The sequence below is a fragment of the Heterodontus francisci genome, chromosome 46, assembly GCF_036365525.1.
Source record: "Heterodontus francisci isolate sHetFra1 chromosome 46, sHetFra1.hap1, whole genome shotgun sequence".
Lineage (NCBI taxonomy): Eukaryota > Metazoa > Chordata > Chondrichthyes > Heterodontiformes > Heterodontidae > Heterodontus > Heterodontus francisci.
This window is the reverse complement of record NC_090416.1, coordinates 19,325,801-19,342,075: the sequence shown is the minus strand read 5'-3', so window position 1 is coordinate 19,342,075 and position 16,275 is coordinate 19,325,801. Positions and strand designations below refer to the sequence as shown.

The 16,275-nt window shown below is 46.4% G+C and overlaps 1 protein-coding gene across 2 annotated transcripts; it reads right to left on the bottom strand.

Annotated features, from left to right (window-relative positions):
* Positions 1-62: 62 nt before the first annotated feature.
* On the bottom strand, positions 63-14,709 carry clk2a (CDC-like kinase 2a). 2 transcript variants are annotated; one of them, XM_068022915.1, is made up of 13 exons: positions 14,586-14,709; positions 12,790-12,953; positions 9,772-10,012; positions 7,537-7,645; positions 7,104-7,170; positions 6,136-6,252; positions 5,482-5,648; positions 4,774-4,868; positions 4,522-4,651; positions 4,149-4,231; positions 3,373-3,452; positions 1,981-2,071; positions 63-1,221 (listed from the first exon to the last, which is right to left on the bottom strand). In XM_068022915.1, the coding sequence occupies exons 2-13, from the start codon at positions 12,951-12,953 to the stop codon at positions 1,036-1,038; spliced, it is 1,530 nt and encodes a 509-aa protein (XP_067879016.1). In that variant the 5' UTR covers positions 14,586-14,709; the 3' UTR covers positions 63-1,035. The 2 variants fall into 2 exon arrangements, with proteins under 2 accessions (XP_067879016.1, XP_067879017.1); XM_068022916.1 differs by having other exon boundaries at positions 7,552-7,645.
* Between the last annotated feature and the right edge of the window lie 1,566 nt (positions 14,710-16,275).

The window sequence follows — 16,275 nt, the reverse complement described above, 5'->3', positions numbered from 1 at the left end:
CAGGGCCTCACTGATCCCCACTGTACTCAGAGATCCTGAGAGTAGATTCATATCAGTTTCACTTAGACAATACAAAGCTTTTATTATAAAAACACTGATGGTAAAGCAGATATCAGATAAACCTATTTTAAACCATCACAAAAAGTGCCCAACCCTTCCCTGTAACATCCTCCCAGTCCAGTAATCTACAGAACACAGTTGCTGAATTCTTGTAAACATGTGGAGGGGGGCAGGGGAATACGATTCACAATCCAGAGTTTACTGTCATGGTGAATTTCCAAGTAAACCATCACAGGACTCCCATTTACATTATATTTACAGCAGACAGTGGATGGTACACATTGGAAATGCTGAGTTGTAACAATGGCAGATAAGCAGGATGTGTGTGTGTCCTGGCATCACAGTATACAACACTTGGTACAAACATCCCTTCCATTGCTCAACGATTCCATGGTGAAGAGAGCAGAAGAATGGCTGTTCCATTTCAATGCCGAGTTCCTGCTGGACTCACACCAGCAGGGAGGCCAGCGTAAACAGCCATCTCTTCAAAGTCAGAAGTGTCTTGGCTTCTAAAAGCTACCACATGCACGGTGTGGTAGAAGGAATGAAGCTGAATACACTCTCACACCATCCCCCTCACCCCCACCAGGATGGTTGTAAAGGTATCCAGTCTTGTCAGTTGTCTCAAGTTGCAGTTTCTCATTGAGAAGTTATAACAGCTCAGTATATTCCCGAAACTCTCTCCACAAGCAGAACACAGGCATCCAGCTCTGGTCAAAGCCAAGGTCCACGGACACAGTGAATGCAAAGAAAGCCAGCCAGGGAGCTCAGATACAGTCGTCTGTTTTACACTTCCCAGTTAGCAGCTGCCTCTGAGCTTCATTGCTGGTCACCGGAACTTTCTAAACTCTGGTTTCCACAGGCCAAGGATCTGTTCAGAAGATGGCAGGCGCGGTTGGAAGGAATAAGTTAGGCCAAACAAAATAAAGGTTCTTCTCTCTTCCCCCTCCCCCCACCCCCCAGCCCAGCTTTATGTCATCTACTGATATCACGATTGGAGTCCCAGGCTTTTGTGTTTTTCTGTTCAGTTTTGAGGCAGTCAAAGAAAGGATGTCGCAGGGAGTCCGCTAGAGTTATCCTTTTGGATGGCTCGTACTCCAACATTCTCTCGATCAGATCAAACAACTGGCAGTGCTCCTCACTCTCGGCAATCATGTATCGCTAAACAAGGAGAGAATGACAGGGCTGTTAATTTACAATACAGCTCGCATGGGGGGGGAAAAAAATAAATAAATCACATTTTCCCTATCCCTCACTGCACTGCCACATTCCCTGAAAAGCTCAATCCTCACTGACCGCTGCCAATGGATGTAGTTGTTAAGAGGCACATGGTTGAATTACTCCTGTTTCAACAATCAGTTTACCCCCTCTACCTGCCTGCAGGGAACATGCTCAACTTCACAGATGCTTTCCGGAGCTGTCCTGCCTGCTCACTATACCTAGGTTTAAGCATGTGTTAAATGGTGCTCTAACCAGCACAAATGCCAGGGCATTCTACCACAAGCAATAACTCAAGAGGCTACCCAATCATTGAAACAGAAGGTCACCATACTCAAGCTAGACCATGAAACCAGAGGTTACCAAACCCAAGCTTTTATTTTGAATGAGCTGAAGTTTATGGAGGATGGCAGATGGGAGGCCTGCTAGGAAAGAATTGGAATAGTTGAGTCTGGGCCACAATAAATGCTGGCCTAGCCAGCGATGCCCACATCCCATGAATGAATAAAAAAGCATTGATGAGGGATTTCAGTTGCAGAGGGGACTAAGGCAGGGGCAGAGATGGGTGATGTTATAGAGCTAGAGATGGTATCAAGAGGAATGGCTAACTCCAGTTGCTCGGGCGTCATATGCAGAACAGGCCTGGGGACTTAACCCTTCAAAAAAGCAGAGACTTCAGCCCAGCAAGCATGATAATCTTACTTTTAATGGTTTGCAGTTCTCTCTTACATATCTTCCAGCAGAACTGCTTTCATCCCAATCCAAGCGGCCATGATAGAAATACTTCTGTTTTCTGTGAAAGGTCAAATATCAATGCACATTTTAATTGGACAAAGCAAAGCAACTTACGGCTTTTATTGAAAGCACACGCCACAGGCCCCACCTTCTTTCCCACCCCCAACACACGCCACAGGCCCCACCTTATTTCCCACCCCCAACACACGCCACAGGCCCCACCTTATTTCCCACCCCCAACACACGCCACAGGCCCCACCTTATTTCCCACCCCCAACACACGCCACAGGCCCCACCTTCTTTCCCACCCCCAACACACGCCACAGGCCCCACCTTCTTTCCCACCCCCAACACACGCCACAGGCCCCACCTTCTTTCCCACCCCCAACACACGCCACAGGCCCCACCTTCTTTCCCACCCCCAACACACGCCACAGGCCCCACCTTCTTTCCCATCCCCAACACACGCCACAGGCCCCACCTTCTTTCCCATCCCCAACACACGCCACAGGCCCCACCTTCTTTCCCACCCCCAACACACGCCACAGGCCCCACCCTTCTTTCCCACCCCCAACACACGCCACAGGCCCCACCTTCTTTCCCACCCCCAACACACGCCACAGGCCCCACCTTCTTTCCCACCCCCAACACACGCCACAGGCCCCACCTTCTTTCCCACCCCCAACACACGCCACAGGCCCCACCTTCTTTCCCACCCCCAACACATGCCACAGGCCCCACCCTTCTTTCCCACCCCCAACACATGCCACAGGCCCCACCCTTCTTTCCCACCCCCAACACACGCCACAGGCCCCACCTTCTTTCCCACCCCCAACACACGCCACAGGCCCCACCTTCTTTCCCACCCCCAACACCCCTGATACACGCCACAGGCCCCACCTTCTTTCCCACCCCCAACACCCCTGATACACGCCACAGGCCCCACCTTCTTTCCCACCCCCAACACCCCTGATACATGCCACAGGCCCCACCCTCCCCTTCCCCCACAACGACACCCCTGATATGCCACAGGACACATCCTCCCCTTCTCAACACAAGACCCACACTCCCCTCCCCCCACCCCTAATACACACCGCAGGACCCACCCTCTCTCCCCCCCACCCCCTAACCACTGACACATCCTCCATCCCCCTCCCTAATGCACACCACAGGACCCACCCTCCCTCCCTCTCAGCTCTAATACTTGCCACAGTACCAATCCTCCTTGCCACCCCCATCATCCCAAGATTCTGCTTTTGCCCTGAATGCAGACGTGCTTGAAGAAAGCGTGCATCATATCTGTTCTCATCCTATGTAGGTCAATAATCACAGAACTCCATATACACTCGAGGTTCCCACCTGGTCTTTCGGATCATTCTTGCTGGAATTGGACCTAGGATTCTCTCCATCATGGCCAAATGCTCTCGATTATCATGGGTCTGCGAAGAATAGATAAAAATCTTACATCTCCCCAGTAATGAGATCTTTGAGAAACTTTAATGCAGCCAGGCAATTCTTCACGTCAGTCTAGACATTTGAATGGTGGCAGCTCAGGCAATAAGGTGGAGGGGGAGAAAAACAGCCTATCCCGACATTCACCAACATATTTTGCAGTAGGGGCAGGAACCCTGGATGATTTTCCCCCCACACTACCCCCAACTCGAAGCAGAGTATTTTTAAGGCCAAGATAGATAGGTTCTTGATAAGCAAGGGGGTGGAAGGTCATCAGGGGTAGGTGGAAATGTGGAGTAATCAGTTCAGCCATGAACCTATTGAATGGCGGAGCAGGCTCGAAGGGCCGAGTGGCCTCCTCCTTCTCCTAATTCATATGTTCATACGTAACTCCTTAACCAAGTCCAACTGTATCCCCTCGGAGAGAGATCAGGTAACTCAAACTTGCTGGCCTGTGTCTCAGCATTGTACATGGTTGGATGATTATAGTACAGGAGGGGTGTGTGTCCTGGCATTTTCTTCTCCTGATATTTACAGCAACACAAACCAGCAAGATTACATTTTTGCTGCCCTCTGGTTTTCAAGACAGCACCAAGAATCATTATTACAAATTATATCACCTGGAAAACCATACACGCGGTTGATTTCAAGTTTTAAATGGGTTAAGTTCAGCACAATCCTACCTGGAAAAGTGTAAAGCCGAGGTAATATTCAAAAATGATACAGCCGATGCTCCACACGTCACATGGCTGGGACCACCCAAGCTCTGCAAAAGAGGCATTTGTTAGCTGCAGACTGAGTGAAGCTGGTCAGAAATATTTCCTCACATTTAAAAACTTACCTGGGTTCCTCTGTTCACTGTACATTCCTTTTCTCCTCCACTCCCCCACCACCCGCCACCCCCCACCCCCGGCTTTCTTTTGCTGCCCCTGAACCACTTCCCATCAATCACTGGTTACCAGAACCACCAAGTGATTTGCTCCCTGACCTTTACATTTTCGTTGCAAGTTTATTTTCATGTACAAGTACTGAGTGGCACCAACATCCAATACCCACCTAATATAACTTCTGGTGCTCTATAGTGTCTTGTGGAGACTATAGTGCTGTGATGCTCATGGTCAAAGGTGGCACTGCCAAAGTCCACAACCCTGGTCGCTGTATTTTTAACCACTCGCTCTTCACGCTTCTGTAAGCGAAGAAATGGAGAAAATCAACAGCTTTTAATCTCATCATTTAGCCAGCTACTTGGGAGATAATGCACAAGAGATGACGGTTTGAAGTCCCAGTATTGACAAGACACACACATACCTTTTCCACATTACACACAACGTCATAGTCGGAATTTACAAAAAGAATGTTCTCTGGCTTTAAGTCGGTGTGAGTGAGCTTGTTGTCATGTAAAACTATTAAAAGGGATAAAAAGAAAGATTAGGCAACAACACAGGCCTCCATCTAACAATTAGACAACAAATTGATAATATTACTGAAAATAGAGACATTTTGTCAAAGCTTTTCATCTTGCAGTCATCAGGACAATTCCCAGGAATACCAACGTAAGGGAAAGCAACAAATTTACACTGTATGAGACGAGTGTGCTGATTGGCAAGTGGACTGTGATTGGTGGAGGCATTGCTTTCCCTTACATTGGTATTCTTACGAATTGTCTTGAAGGGAAAGCAATGCCTCCACCAATCCACTTGCCAATCAGCACTCTCGTCTCATACAGTATAAACTTGTTGCTTTCCCTTACATTGGTATTCTTGGGAATTGTCCTGATGACTGCAAGACGAAAAGCTTCAACAAAATGTCTCTATTTTCAGCAATCCTCAAGTTCTGTACTACCAAACGACTGTTTGTAAACTGATAATATTTCACTGTGTGAGGAAAGAGTTACGAAACAAGCTTTTACTGCAGGGTACAAGCTATAATATCTGCTTTAACAGTTAACCCATTACTGGTGATATTTTCCTTATTTACACACCAGATACACCACCGGTTAATGAAAATGATACTCACAGTTAACTGCATGGCAGGTCTGGAAGGCCATATGTCTCACTTGATGAATAGGATACGGTGTGTAACTGTTATCCTTCAAAAAATCAAAGGTGCTCTGGCCAAGTAATTCAAAAGATATACATATATGGCCATGGTAATCGAACCAATCAAACATCTGTACACATTGACTGAAAGGAAGAGAGAGCGAGAAACTGTTTTAGATACACAATGCACTACGACTACATGAAGTGCCCATTCAACATGCACACTGGGCTCTGTCGGTCTTAAGGCTAAGGATATCGCAATGGACAGAATGCCTCATTCTACCGTTTGGATACCACATATCTCCACCAAAGGGGGAAACTGAGTGCTGGCATAGCCTCCCTGAAACCCCTGCTTGCTCCTTTACCTCAATGAGCAACAACTGCAGAATCTACCTTCTCTCCTCCCTAACCACCTTCGCTATTGAACCTAGGACTCCAATATAAATATACTGGCAGGAGATATAAAATGAGCTGCATTCCCTGCAATCATCCATGGTTAGCCATCACAGATTCCCATCGCAGGTACACTGCAATGGTTAACTATGACACTTAAAAAGACACAGGATTTGCAAAGACAGTAAACACATACAGTAGTAATTTTTACAATACCAAAGGCAGGGAAGTTACTTACAATTTATTATCTGGATCCTTCTCATTGATTTTCTCCAGTACATTAATTTCTAGCCGGGCAGCTTCTCTATATTTTTCCACATTCTTAATTATTTTAAGAGCCACCCGTGAACCACCCCTGTGAAGAGAAAATGGAGCCATCAGCTCACCTGCTACATCCCAACATCAGCTATCAGTTCAACAAACAGATCATTCTACACCTGCTGCTAACAGGGTGAGACTCGCTTGGAGCATAAACAGCAGGAACCAAATGGCTCGTTTCTGTGCTGTAAACTCTATGCAATCATTGGCATTTACTTTAACCAGCCTTTTCCTCCTCTTCTCCCCAAGGCACCAACTCTACTAGCAGTAGGTCGACTCATCTCGAGCAACATCACAACTAAGCTCAATTCCATCCTCAGCCAACACACATACTTAACCCAGGGTCGGGGGGTGCTTGAGATCAATCAGTACCTCACTTGTCACACTGGATGAGATCAGTGAGCTCTACACAGATCGGCAACGGAACCTGATCTTCTGGTTTGTACGAGCTGAACTTTACATAACTAACTAGGGCAGCACAGTGGTTAGCACCGCAGCCACACAGCTCCAGCAACCCGGGTTCGATTCTGGGTACTGCCTGTGCGGAGTTTGCAAGTTCTCCCTGTGACTGCGTGGGTTTCTGCCGGGTGCTCCAGTTTCCTCCCACAGCCAAAGACATGCAGGTTGATAGGCAAATTGGCCATTGTAAATTGTCCCTAGTGTAGGGAGGTGGTAGGAGAATGGTAGGGAATATGGGATTAATGTAGGAGGGGATGTGGTAGGGAATATGGATTAATGTAGGATTAGTATAAATGGGTGGTTGATGGTCAGCACAGACTCAGTGGGCCAAAGGGCCTGTTTCAGTGCTGTATCTGACTGTACAACTCAACCAAGCAACACATCAAGGAATAGCTGGCAGACAGAAAAAGACTCGAGTAGTCAGCATACCTTCGATGGTCAACACACTGTACGACTTTGCCAAAGGTTCCTTCACCTAAAGTGTTAACAATTTCATCTAACAAGGGAAGAAAGGAGATGAAATAAGCTTCGTGAATGGGACTGAATGAATACAGCATTTAAAAAGAACTCAATCAGTTTGAAGGTAAATTACAAAGCCTCATCTCATTACACAGGTTTTTTTTCACTTGTCAGTACAAGTAAGGCACATGTCTGAAGCAGAAAGCATATAACACCATCTGCTGAGAAAAAAAGATTTCTGTACAATATTATTTTCCTGCATTTAGAATAAATTATAACAAGTATAAAACAAATAAAAACAAAAGCAGGAGGAGGAGGAAGGGAATTAGAAAATAAAAAACAGCAATGAGAGGTCTGCAACTTTTTTTTTCGGGATCTTAACTATAGAGCTAAATGAAGTTACGATTTAAGCTTGTACATCGTTCTTGTAGCCAGTCGCCGTTGCGATAGATCAGGTGGCCCTCGTTGTCATCTTCCACACTCTTGGCCCTTCTGCTGCTCTGATGACTCCGCTGTGTACGCAGAATCCCCGATGCCAGGGCGGTGACAGCAACACACACAGGCGCCCATCAAACCATCATCCAAGCCAATTGGAGAGACACATTTTCAAACCAGCAGCCACATTGGATGGTTTGGGGTTTTCGCATTGTAGAGAAGAAGGGGGGCAGCGATGGAGTGGTCGATTGCCAGATTGTCAAGATTCCAGGCAATTCATACGCCCACATAGGATATATAACGATAGGGATATTGCAAGGGAACATGTCAAGATACACAGTACTAACTCAGAAAATGAAAAAATAAACATTTCAAAACCCCACCTACACCTTCCCACCCCATCCAATACAATTAAGCAAGATTTAATTTACAAAGCAAATTTCTAACCACTGCACCCAATAAATCATTTTTAATGCAATTAATTTAATAGATTCAATTCAAGATTTCCCAGTAGAGTTGCAGTGATACTATTTTTTTTTAATTGAAGTGTAAATATCTAGCAGTAAATTCTCCTGCTACCCCTCCCCAACAGATGGAATTCCACCCCAGGAATAAGCATTCTCATTTAGAGTTCAGTACTAGCTCCCAGCACACCGGCTTAAAGCACAACAACTAGAAACACACTAAGACAAGCAGCCGCAGCCACTCTGGGCTGCACAGTGCATGCTGGCGAGTTTCGTATGCCTACAAGCAAGTAATGTTCCGAGTGTGTGACAGGGCAAACTCTGCATTTTAGCAAAACGGCTTACAGTTGGCAGTTCAGTGTGAATTTGATCGCTGTAGCTTTTACTCAAATTTATTGGCTGTTCTACCAATCATAAAAATAAAATGTAATATCGCTGCAACCCCTTTCCTAAAAAAAAAAAATGCTCTCACTCTGCATTATAGTCACGTGTATGGTTCAATGAATTACTTTCAATTCTTATAATTCAGATGTTAAGACTAAACTCAGCTCCTATCTTAACACAAGCAACCACATACACACACACACACTCACAGTCAGGAACACTCAACACATGGTTAAATTCTCTCCTTTTCATGATTAATTCTACACATTTAAAACATGGTCAGCTTTGTAAAGCAAACTAGCTCAGCTCAGCATGTTTACTTAAAGGCTCAAGTTAGGATAGCGTGTAGAACAAAAGATTGGGTGGGGATGTGGATAACAGCATTAACAGAATTGAAGAGGGGGAAAAAAATACAAAAAACCTCAGTCTATTTAAAAGTAGCAGAAGAGAGTGAACACCTGGCTCTAAACCAGGTGGTCACTAGGTTCCATTCACAGTCACTTAAACTACACCCCCACCCACCCACCCACCCCCAGCCTTGTGGTGGGGATTTGACCTGGTTGACAGTTCCAGAACATGGAGGGACAAGAAAAGGACATCAGAGACACTGGGGGATGGGGGGTTGGTGAGGAGGAAGAGGAGGAGAAGGAGGAGAAAGAGGTGGCTTCAGTTACAGCCACTTCAAGCACAGCTTGCATTAAGAGTGGACACGGACTGTGGTGATGGAGAAGTCCACAACCCTGAAACAAATCAGGAGAGGAAGGGGTGCGGAGAAACCCCTTACCAGAGCACTCTCCCAGAAATTTCCATTTCCTCCCCACATTGCTCACAGGTCAAGAAAGCGAGCAGATAGCCAGTTAGCAGCTCTTACCTAATCCGCTGCAGCCTGGTCACAAGGAACGAGAGCAGCTGTGGGGCTAATTTAGCTCCCCCAACCCCATGCCATCACCTTGCAATACTCGAGGAAATGAAGCTGCAGAATCAGGCCGAGTTAAATCCTACTGCCCTCCTCTGCAGCATTCGACAGCTGCTGGCTGGTAGTTATGGAAAGAAGACTTGCAGCAGCCTTTCCGCTACCAAAAACAACATACTACAAATACACATGCTCATTGTTCAAGGCAGATCCAAAGAAAGAATATCAAAGTGTTGCCTGGATAGCCACATACTAGGTTACAGCCTTCCAGTGACAACAAACAGAAGTACGACACCAAACTTGTGGGGATGTGCGAGTGTTCCACCTTAAAACAGTCCACACAACCATAAGAAAGCAGAATAAAAATTGCTTTACTTACCAAATCCTGTGGGCTGTGAAAGAAAAGGTATTGATATACTAATAGAAAGATGGGAGTACTCACCGAGGAGGAGCGGCTATATGACCTGCTTCTGCGGCGCCGCCGTTTGTGCTTACGTCTGCTGCTCTTCCGACTCCTGTAGCTCCTGTCCCGTTCCTGCGAGCGCCGGTAGTCGTATGAATTGCGAGAGCAGTAGTCCGACTCGTGGTAGCCATCTCCCTGGTCTCGGCTGTAGTTGCCCCGGTAAGCGTCACAGTACCTCCTCTCATTGTACAGTCGTCTGTCGCACGAACAGTTCTCTATACTGTCATGGCGAGAGGCAGAAGGAATGGAGAAACACGGATTAACTGACTAACGGTGTGATAATTATGAACAAAATCAGAATAATGCAGAAAAGCTTATCAAAGTCAGACTGCAAAGGCTGAGCCCTAGGCACTGTTGGCAGCATCCTTTCCAACAGGATCAGAATGAGATAATAAACAGATCGAAAAATAACATGCTGGGTGAAGGTGCTGCCTATGGTTGTTACATTTCATCATTTCTAAAAGCCCCCAATCCAGCCTGCAACTAAGTGTGCAAGTAGCCACATCACAAATGCCTCTAATTTGCATTCCACAAAGGTTTAATCCCAACTGGCTGCACAGTGACCGGGTTACTGTCTCTCATTCCATATAACACATGGGTGCTTGCGCCTCTGCTCTATGCACCTGCAGAAAAGCTCCTTAAACATAAATCAAAACAAAAAATGTTAAATACTTTGTGACTTTGCTACAGATCAAGTTTAAAGATGATTTGAGCTTTAAAAGGCCTACTCCTGCTCCTATGTCTTACTATCTTATGAACCCGTTACTTCCCTTGTCCACAATGTTGGACCTTCCTGAGTTTAACCGGATTTTGGTGTGGAAGTCAAACTCCCAGCATTGATTTCTATTTGAAAGCACTTTCAAGGAACAGTTATCCTCAAAGTTTTTTTTGGAATCAAAGCAAGAGTAGACGACAAATGGGGTGAATCACAGTGCTTTAATCATCAGCACTAAGCTGAAATCTGTCCTGGAGACTGAGGAATGGGAATTTTTTTTAGCCTTTCGACACACATTAAAGTTCAGGTCTCAATGAAATTATGCTCAGATCTCAGAGCTGCCAGCTTCATGCACACTGCGAGCAATAAAGCACATCAGAAACATTAATGTGCCTTGACTTTACCGAATACAATGCAGGCCATACTCTCAGTTAATCACAATACCATTCAGCTACTGGTATCATTGTTCGTAGTGGGCTCTCAATTAGAAATGATAAAATTCTGTCTATTGTTAAGTGCTGCAATTTTAAAATCAAGCCTGTGTAATTGAAAATGATTAGCGACAAAAAGGCTTTCAACTGCTGGTCTCATGTACTGGCAGATTTTGTTTTACCGTACATCATCAGAAGGGAGTGCCATGGGCCACAGGTACTGCTTACCCTGCAAAGGCAGTACTTTACCCTATATATAAAAACATACCATATCAACAATGGAACATGCCATCCAACACATTAATCCATCACATACACTGAAAATTACAACAATGTCAGCAGCAATGAGCCAACAGTAGCTGTGATCCACAGTTGTAATATAAAAACTGTGGAACACTTACACCCAATAAACATTTCCCTTCGCAGCTCTTAGCTTTAAATGGCTGAACATTCCAGTTATAGATTTACAGGCAAGAAACGAGGGATGTATAACTAGTAAGCCACCCATCTGAAGGAATTTAACTTAGATTAGAATTAGAACATTACAGCGCAGTACAGGCCCTTCGGCCCTCGATGTTGCGCCGACCTGTGAAACCATCTGACCTACACTATTCCATTTTCATCCATATGTCTATCCAATGACCACTTAAATGCCCTTAAAGTTGGCGAGTCTACTACTGTTGCAGGCAGGGCGCTCCACGCCCCTACTACTCTCTGAGTAAAGAAACTACCTCTAACATCTGTCCTATATCTATCACCCCTCAACTTAAAGCTATGTCCCCTCGTGTTTGCCATCACCATCCGAGGAAAAAGACTCTCACTATCCACCCTATCTAACCCTCTGATTATCTTATATGTCTCTATTAAGTCACCTCTCCTCCTCCTTCTCTCCAACGAAAACAACCTCAAGTCCCTCAGCCTTTCCTCGTAAGACCTTCCCTCCATACCAGGCAACATTCTAGTAAATCTCCTCTGCACCCTTTCCAAAGCTTCCACATCCTTCCTATAATGCGGTGACCAGAACTGCACGCAATACTCCAGGTGCGGTCTCACCAGAGTTTTGTACAGCTGCAGCATGACCTCGTGGCTCTGAAACTCGATCCCCCTACTAATAAAAGCTAACACACCATATGCCTTCTTAACAGCCCTATTAACCTGGTTAGCAACCTTCAGGGATTTATGTACCTGGACACCAAGATCTCTCTGTTCATCTGCACTACCAAGAATCTTCCCATTAGCCCAGTACTCTGCATTCCCGTTACTCCTTCCAAAGTGAATCACCTCGCACTTTTCCGCATTAAACTCCATTTGCCATCTCTCAGCCCAGCCCTGCAGCCTATCTATGTCCCTCTGTACCCTACAACATCCTTCGGCACTATCCACAACTCCACCGACCTTAGTGTCATCCGCAAATTTACTAACCCACCCTTCTACACCCTCTTCCAAGTCATTTATAAAAATGACAAACAGCAGTGGCCCCAAAACAGATCCTTGCGGTACACCACTAGTAACTAAACTCCAGGATGAACATTTGCCATCAACCACCACCTTCTGTCTTCTTTCAGCTATTGGTTCAGATCAACCAGTAGAGCTACCAGATTCCACAAACCGACTTCTGCCTTTCTGGTCCACACAGAAGATAGTTGGTATAAAGTTGTACTGAACTGTGGCTGATTGCTCCACTGTATCAAGAGTTCACTCGTGACCTGTTGCACCTATACATTTATACTGATCCTGCTAGTGTGGGCAGGGAAAAGGAAGACAAGTTATCAACTGGACAAAACAGAATTTACCTTCAAATGAATGGCCAATGGGTCTACTGCTCACTAGCTAATGAGAAATATTACATACCTTCTGGACCTTAAGTAACTTTCATTCCTGCGCCGTCTGTCTCTATCACTGCTCCTTGATCGGGACCGGGATCTCCGCCTCCCACGCCTGCTTCTTCGGTAACGATCGTGGTAACTGTCCCGGCTCTCCCGGTCTGACGAGCGGTACCGCCTCAAACGAGGCATCTACAAAATGAGAAGTTATTTTTGTGGTGGGTAAATGCAGTCAAGGTACAGATCAGCCATGATCTCAGCGAATAGCGGAACAGGCTTTGGGGGGGGGGGTGGGGGGGGGGGCTGAATGGCCCCCTCCTATTCCTATATTTAGGAAGCAAACAGTGTCAATATTTTGCATCAAACCTCTTAGAAAATCATACTTGCAGTTCTCAAAATTGTATATTGCTAATGTTGATATATCCTGGAATTTGAAGCTTTATCAATAGCAATGAAAACATCCAGCCTCTATTTAAATCACAGACAGAAAATAAACTACTTACATTTATAGGCCACCTTTAATGTAGTAAAGCATTCCAAGGTTCTTAAATTCTATCCTTAGTTCACTAGTTTAATCAGTGATGTTTTATTGCTTGTTTCTATCATGTGGGCAACACTGGGTAAGCAATAATAAAAACAGAAAGTGCTGGAAAAACTCAACAGTTCTGGCAGCATCTGTGGAGAGAGAAGCAGAGTTAATATTTCAGGTCTGTGACCCTTCAGAACAAGTGTCACTGATTTGAAACGTTAACTCTGCTTCTCTCTCCACAGATGATGTCAGACCTGCTGAGTTTTTCCAACACTTTCTGTTTTTATTTCAGATTTCCAGCATCCGCAGTATTTTGCTTTTATTTTTACTGGGTAAGCAGTATTCATTGCCCAACCCCAGGTGCCCAAAGGACATGAAAAGTTAAACCACTTGGACAGGAGTCGCCTTTATGTCAGAACAGGAAGGGGTGACTGATTCCCTTCCTGGCAAGGCAGAATTTATCACCCATCCCCAGAAGACTTAAAGCCCTGAGAGTGACCACACAGAGTCAGGGCTGGAGTCACATAGCAGGGGTGGCTGACCATCATCCCTGAAGGACATCAGTACACAACAATGCTGTACCTCTCTCTGAGGTTTTTTTTTGTTGCAATCCCTGTACCAGGACAATATTTGTAGCCAGCAATCAATCCTCAGCCTGACATCTGAAAACACAACGCACCTTCTCTCGCTCTGCACACCTCCAGGCAGTTTGTTGTGGGGCCGGCTGAAGCAGAAATTCTGCAAAGAGAATCCAGGAGCTACGGCCTAGTGAGTCAAATGTCAGTTTCTGCCATTTACGGAGAGCCTCCCTTTCCCTGATGGGAGGAGAGGGGTAGGGATACAAACCTTGTGGTGCTCAGAAGCGAATGTCAACAATCCAGCCACCTTCCTCATCCGGGACCTGACGCCCCAGGCAGGACTACAACTCCCGAAAGACACAGCACCACGCATGCGCGTCCCTCACAGAGCGCCCCTCCCCCACACCCCCCACTATCGGCAAGATTAATACTCTTTAATTTAAAAGGGCAGAGTGAACGTACTCTCTTTTTTGCTGCTCAACCCAATACAAGCGGAGATTATTTCGGAAGGAGCTGTGGTGTGATTTGGGGCTCTCTCTCTCTCTCTCTCTCCCAATGGCGCCCGAGTGCGGCCGCCATTTGGCAGCGCGGCCGCCATCTTGTCGCCTGACGGAGGCCGCGGCTTCTCCGAGTCGGTGTCCCCCTCAGGCCGGACAAATCCGGCCTCAACACCGTCCTCGGGGCCCCGGGAGCTGTTCCCCGGCCCCTCTCCCTTACCGTCTTCGCAGCCAGCCCAGTGTGCTTGTCCCACAAGAAATCCGTGATTGCGGAATTCCTCCGGACCGCAAACTTCACTCTCGCGCTTTCGCTCTCTCCCCAACGTTGAAATTAAAAAAAACCTCCACAACGGCAGCGCGGCCCCGCCCCTTCTTTGTGACGTCCCGCCGCAAGCCGCGCCCCTCGCCAGCGCGGTGACATCGCCGCCCGCGGCCCCGCCCCTTCTTTGTGACGTCCCGCCGCAAGCCGCGCCCCTCGCCAGCGCGGTGACATCGCCGCCCGCGGCCCCGCCCCTTCTTTGTGACGTCCCGCCGCAAGCCCCGTCCCCCTCCCAGCCACCTGCGCCTGCGCGGTACCAGACCAGCGCCTGCAAGGTTCGCAGGAAAGGACATTCAGCCCATCGTGCCCGTGCTCGCTCTCTCTCGAGTGCCACTCTTTCCCCTTGCAAACATCCTCCTTTTCAAGTATATACCCAATTCTTTCTCCCTTCCTTTTGGGGAAAGAAGCAGAAGGGAGAGGATTTTTTTTTAAAACGCAGGTTGTTACAATCGGGATCTTTAGAGCCAGTACAGGCACGATGGGACGAATGGCCTCCTGTTCTGTACGATTCCGTGACTCAATTCTCTTTTGAAAGTTATTGTTGAATCTGCTTCCATCAGCCTTTCAGTAGGTATCAACTCTTCCCTTAACCTTCCCTGCTCCAAGGAGAACAACGCCAGTCTCTCCACATAACTGAAATCTTTCATCCCTTCTGGGAACAGTGCTGTTCATCAATATCTCTGCCCTCTGAGCATGTCTATGTATCCTTGCTTTGCTATTGCACCTTAAATTTGTTGCGTGCAAATTATTACAATGGTGGGGGCGGGGGGAAGTTAGAAAAAAATGTCTTCGGGTGGTTAGATTGCAAATTTCTCTGCGGAAAGTTGTTGAAGCACAGACCTTAATTATTTTGAGAGAATCAGATATTTGTTTGAAATGTCCAATGTATGGGTTCTGTGCTGGAAAATTTCATAAATCATCAAATCAACGCCCGCTTTTTTAAACATAGAAACTCAGTCCAAATAAGTAAAGCTCGACACATCCACTGTCAGCTGAGAGATGTACTCAAGAGAAATGAGAATGCTAACCCAGCCAAATGAAAACAGCTGTCTTTCCTCACTGCCCCACAGTTTTCTCTTTTCTCATTTATAATCTTGGTCACCACATTACAGGAAGGACATAATTGCTCTGGAGAGAGTAGAGAGGAGATTTACAAGAATGTTGCCCGGGCTCGAAAGTTGCAGCTACGAGGAAAGATTGGATAGGTTAGGATTGTTTTCCTTAGAACAGAGGAGGCTGAGGAATGCCTTAATTGAGGTGTACTAAATTATGAGAGGCCTAGATAAAACAGACAGGAAGGACCTGTTTCCCCTAGCAGAGAGATCAATTACCAGGGGGCACAGATTTAAGGTGATTGGTAGAAGGATTAGAGGGGACATGAGGAAAAACCTTTTCACTCAGAGGGTGGTGGGTGTTGGAATGCACTTCCAGGAACGGTGGTGGTGACAGAAACCCTCAATTCCTTTAAACGGTACCTGGACGTGCACCTGAAGCGCTGTAACTGGCAAGGCTATGGACCAGGTGCTGGAAAGTGGGATTAGATTGGGCTGCTAGTTTTATCGGCCAGTGCAGACACGACAGGCTGAATGGC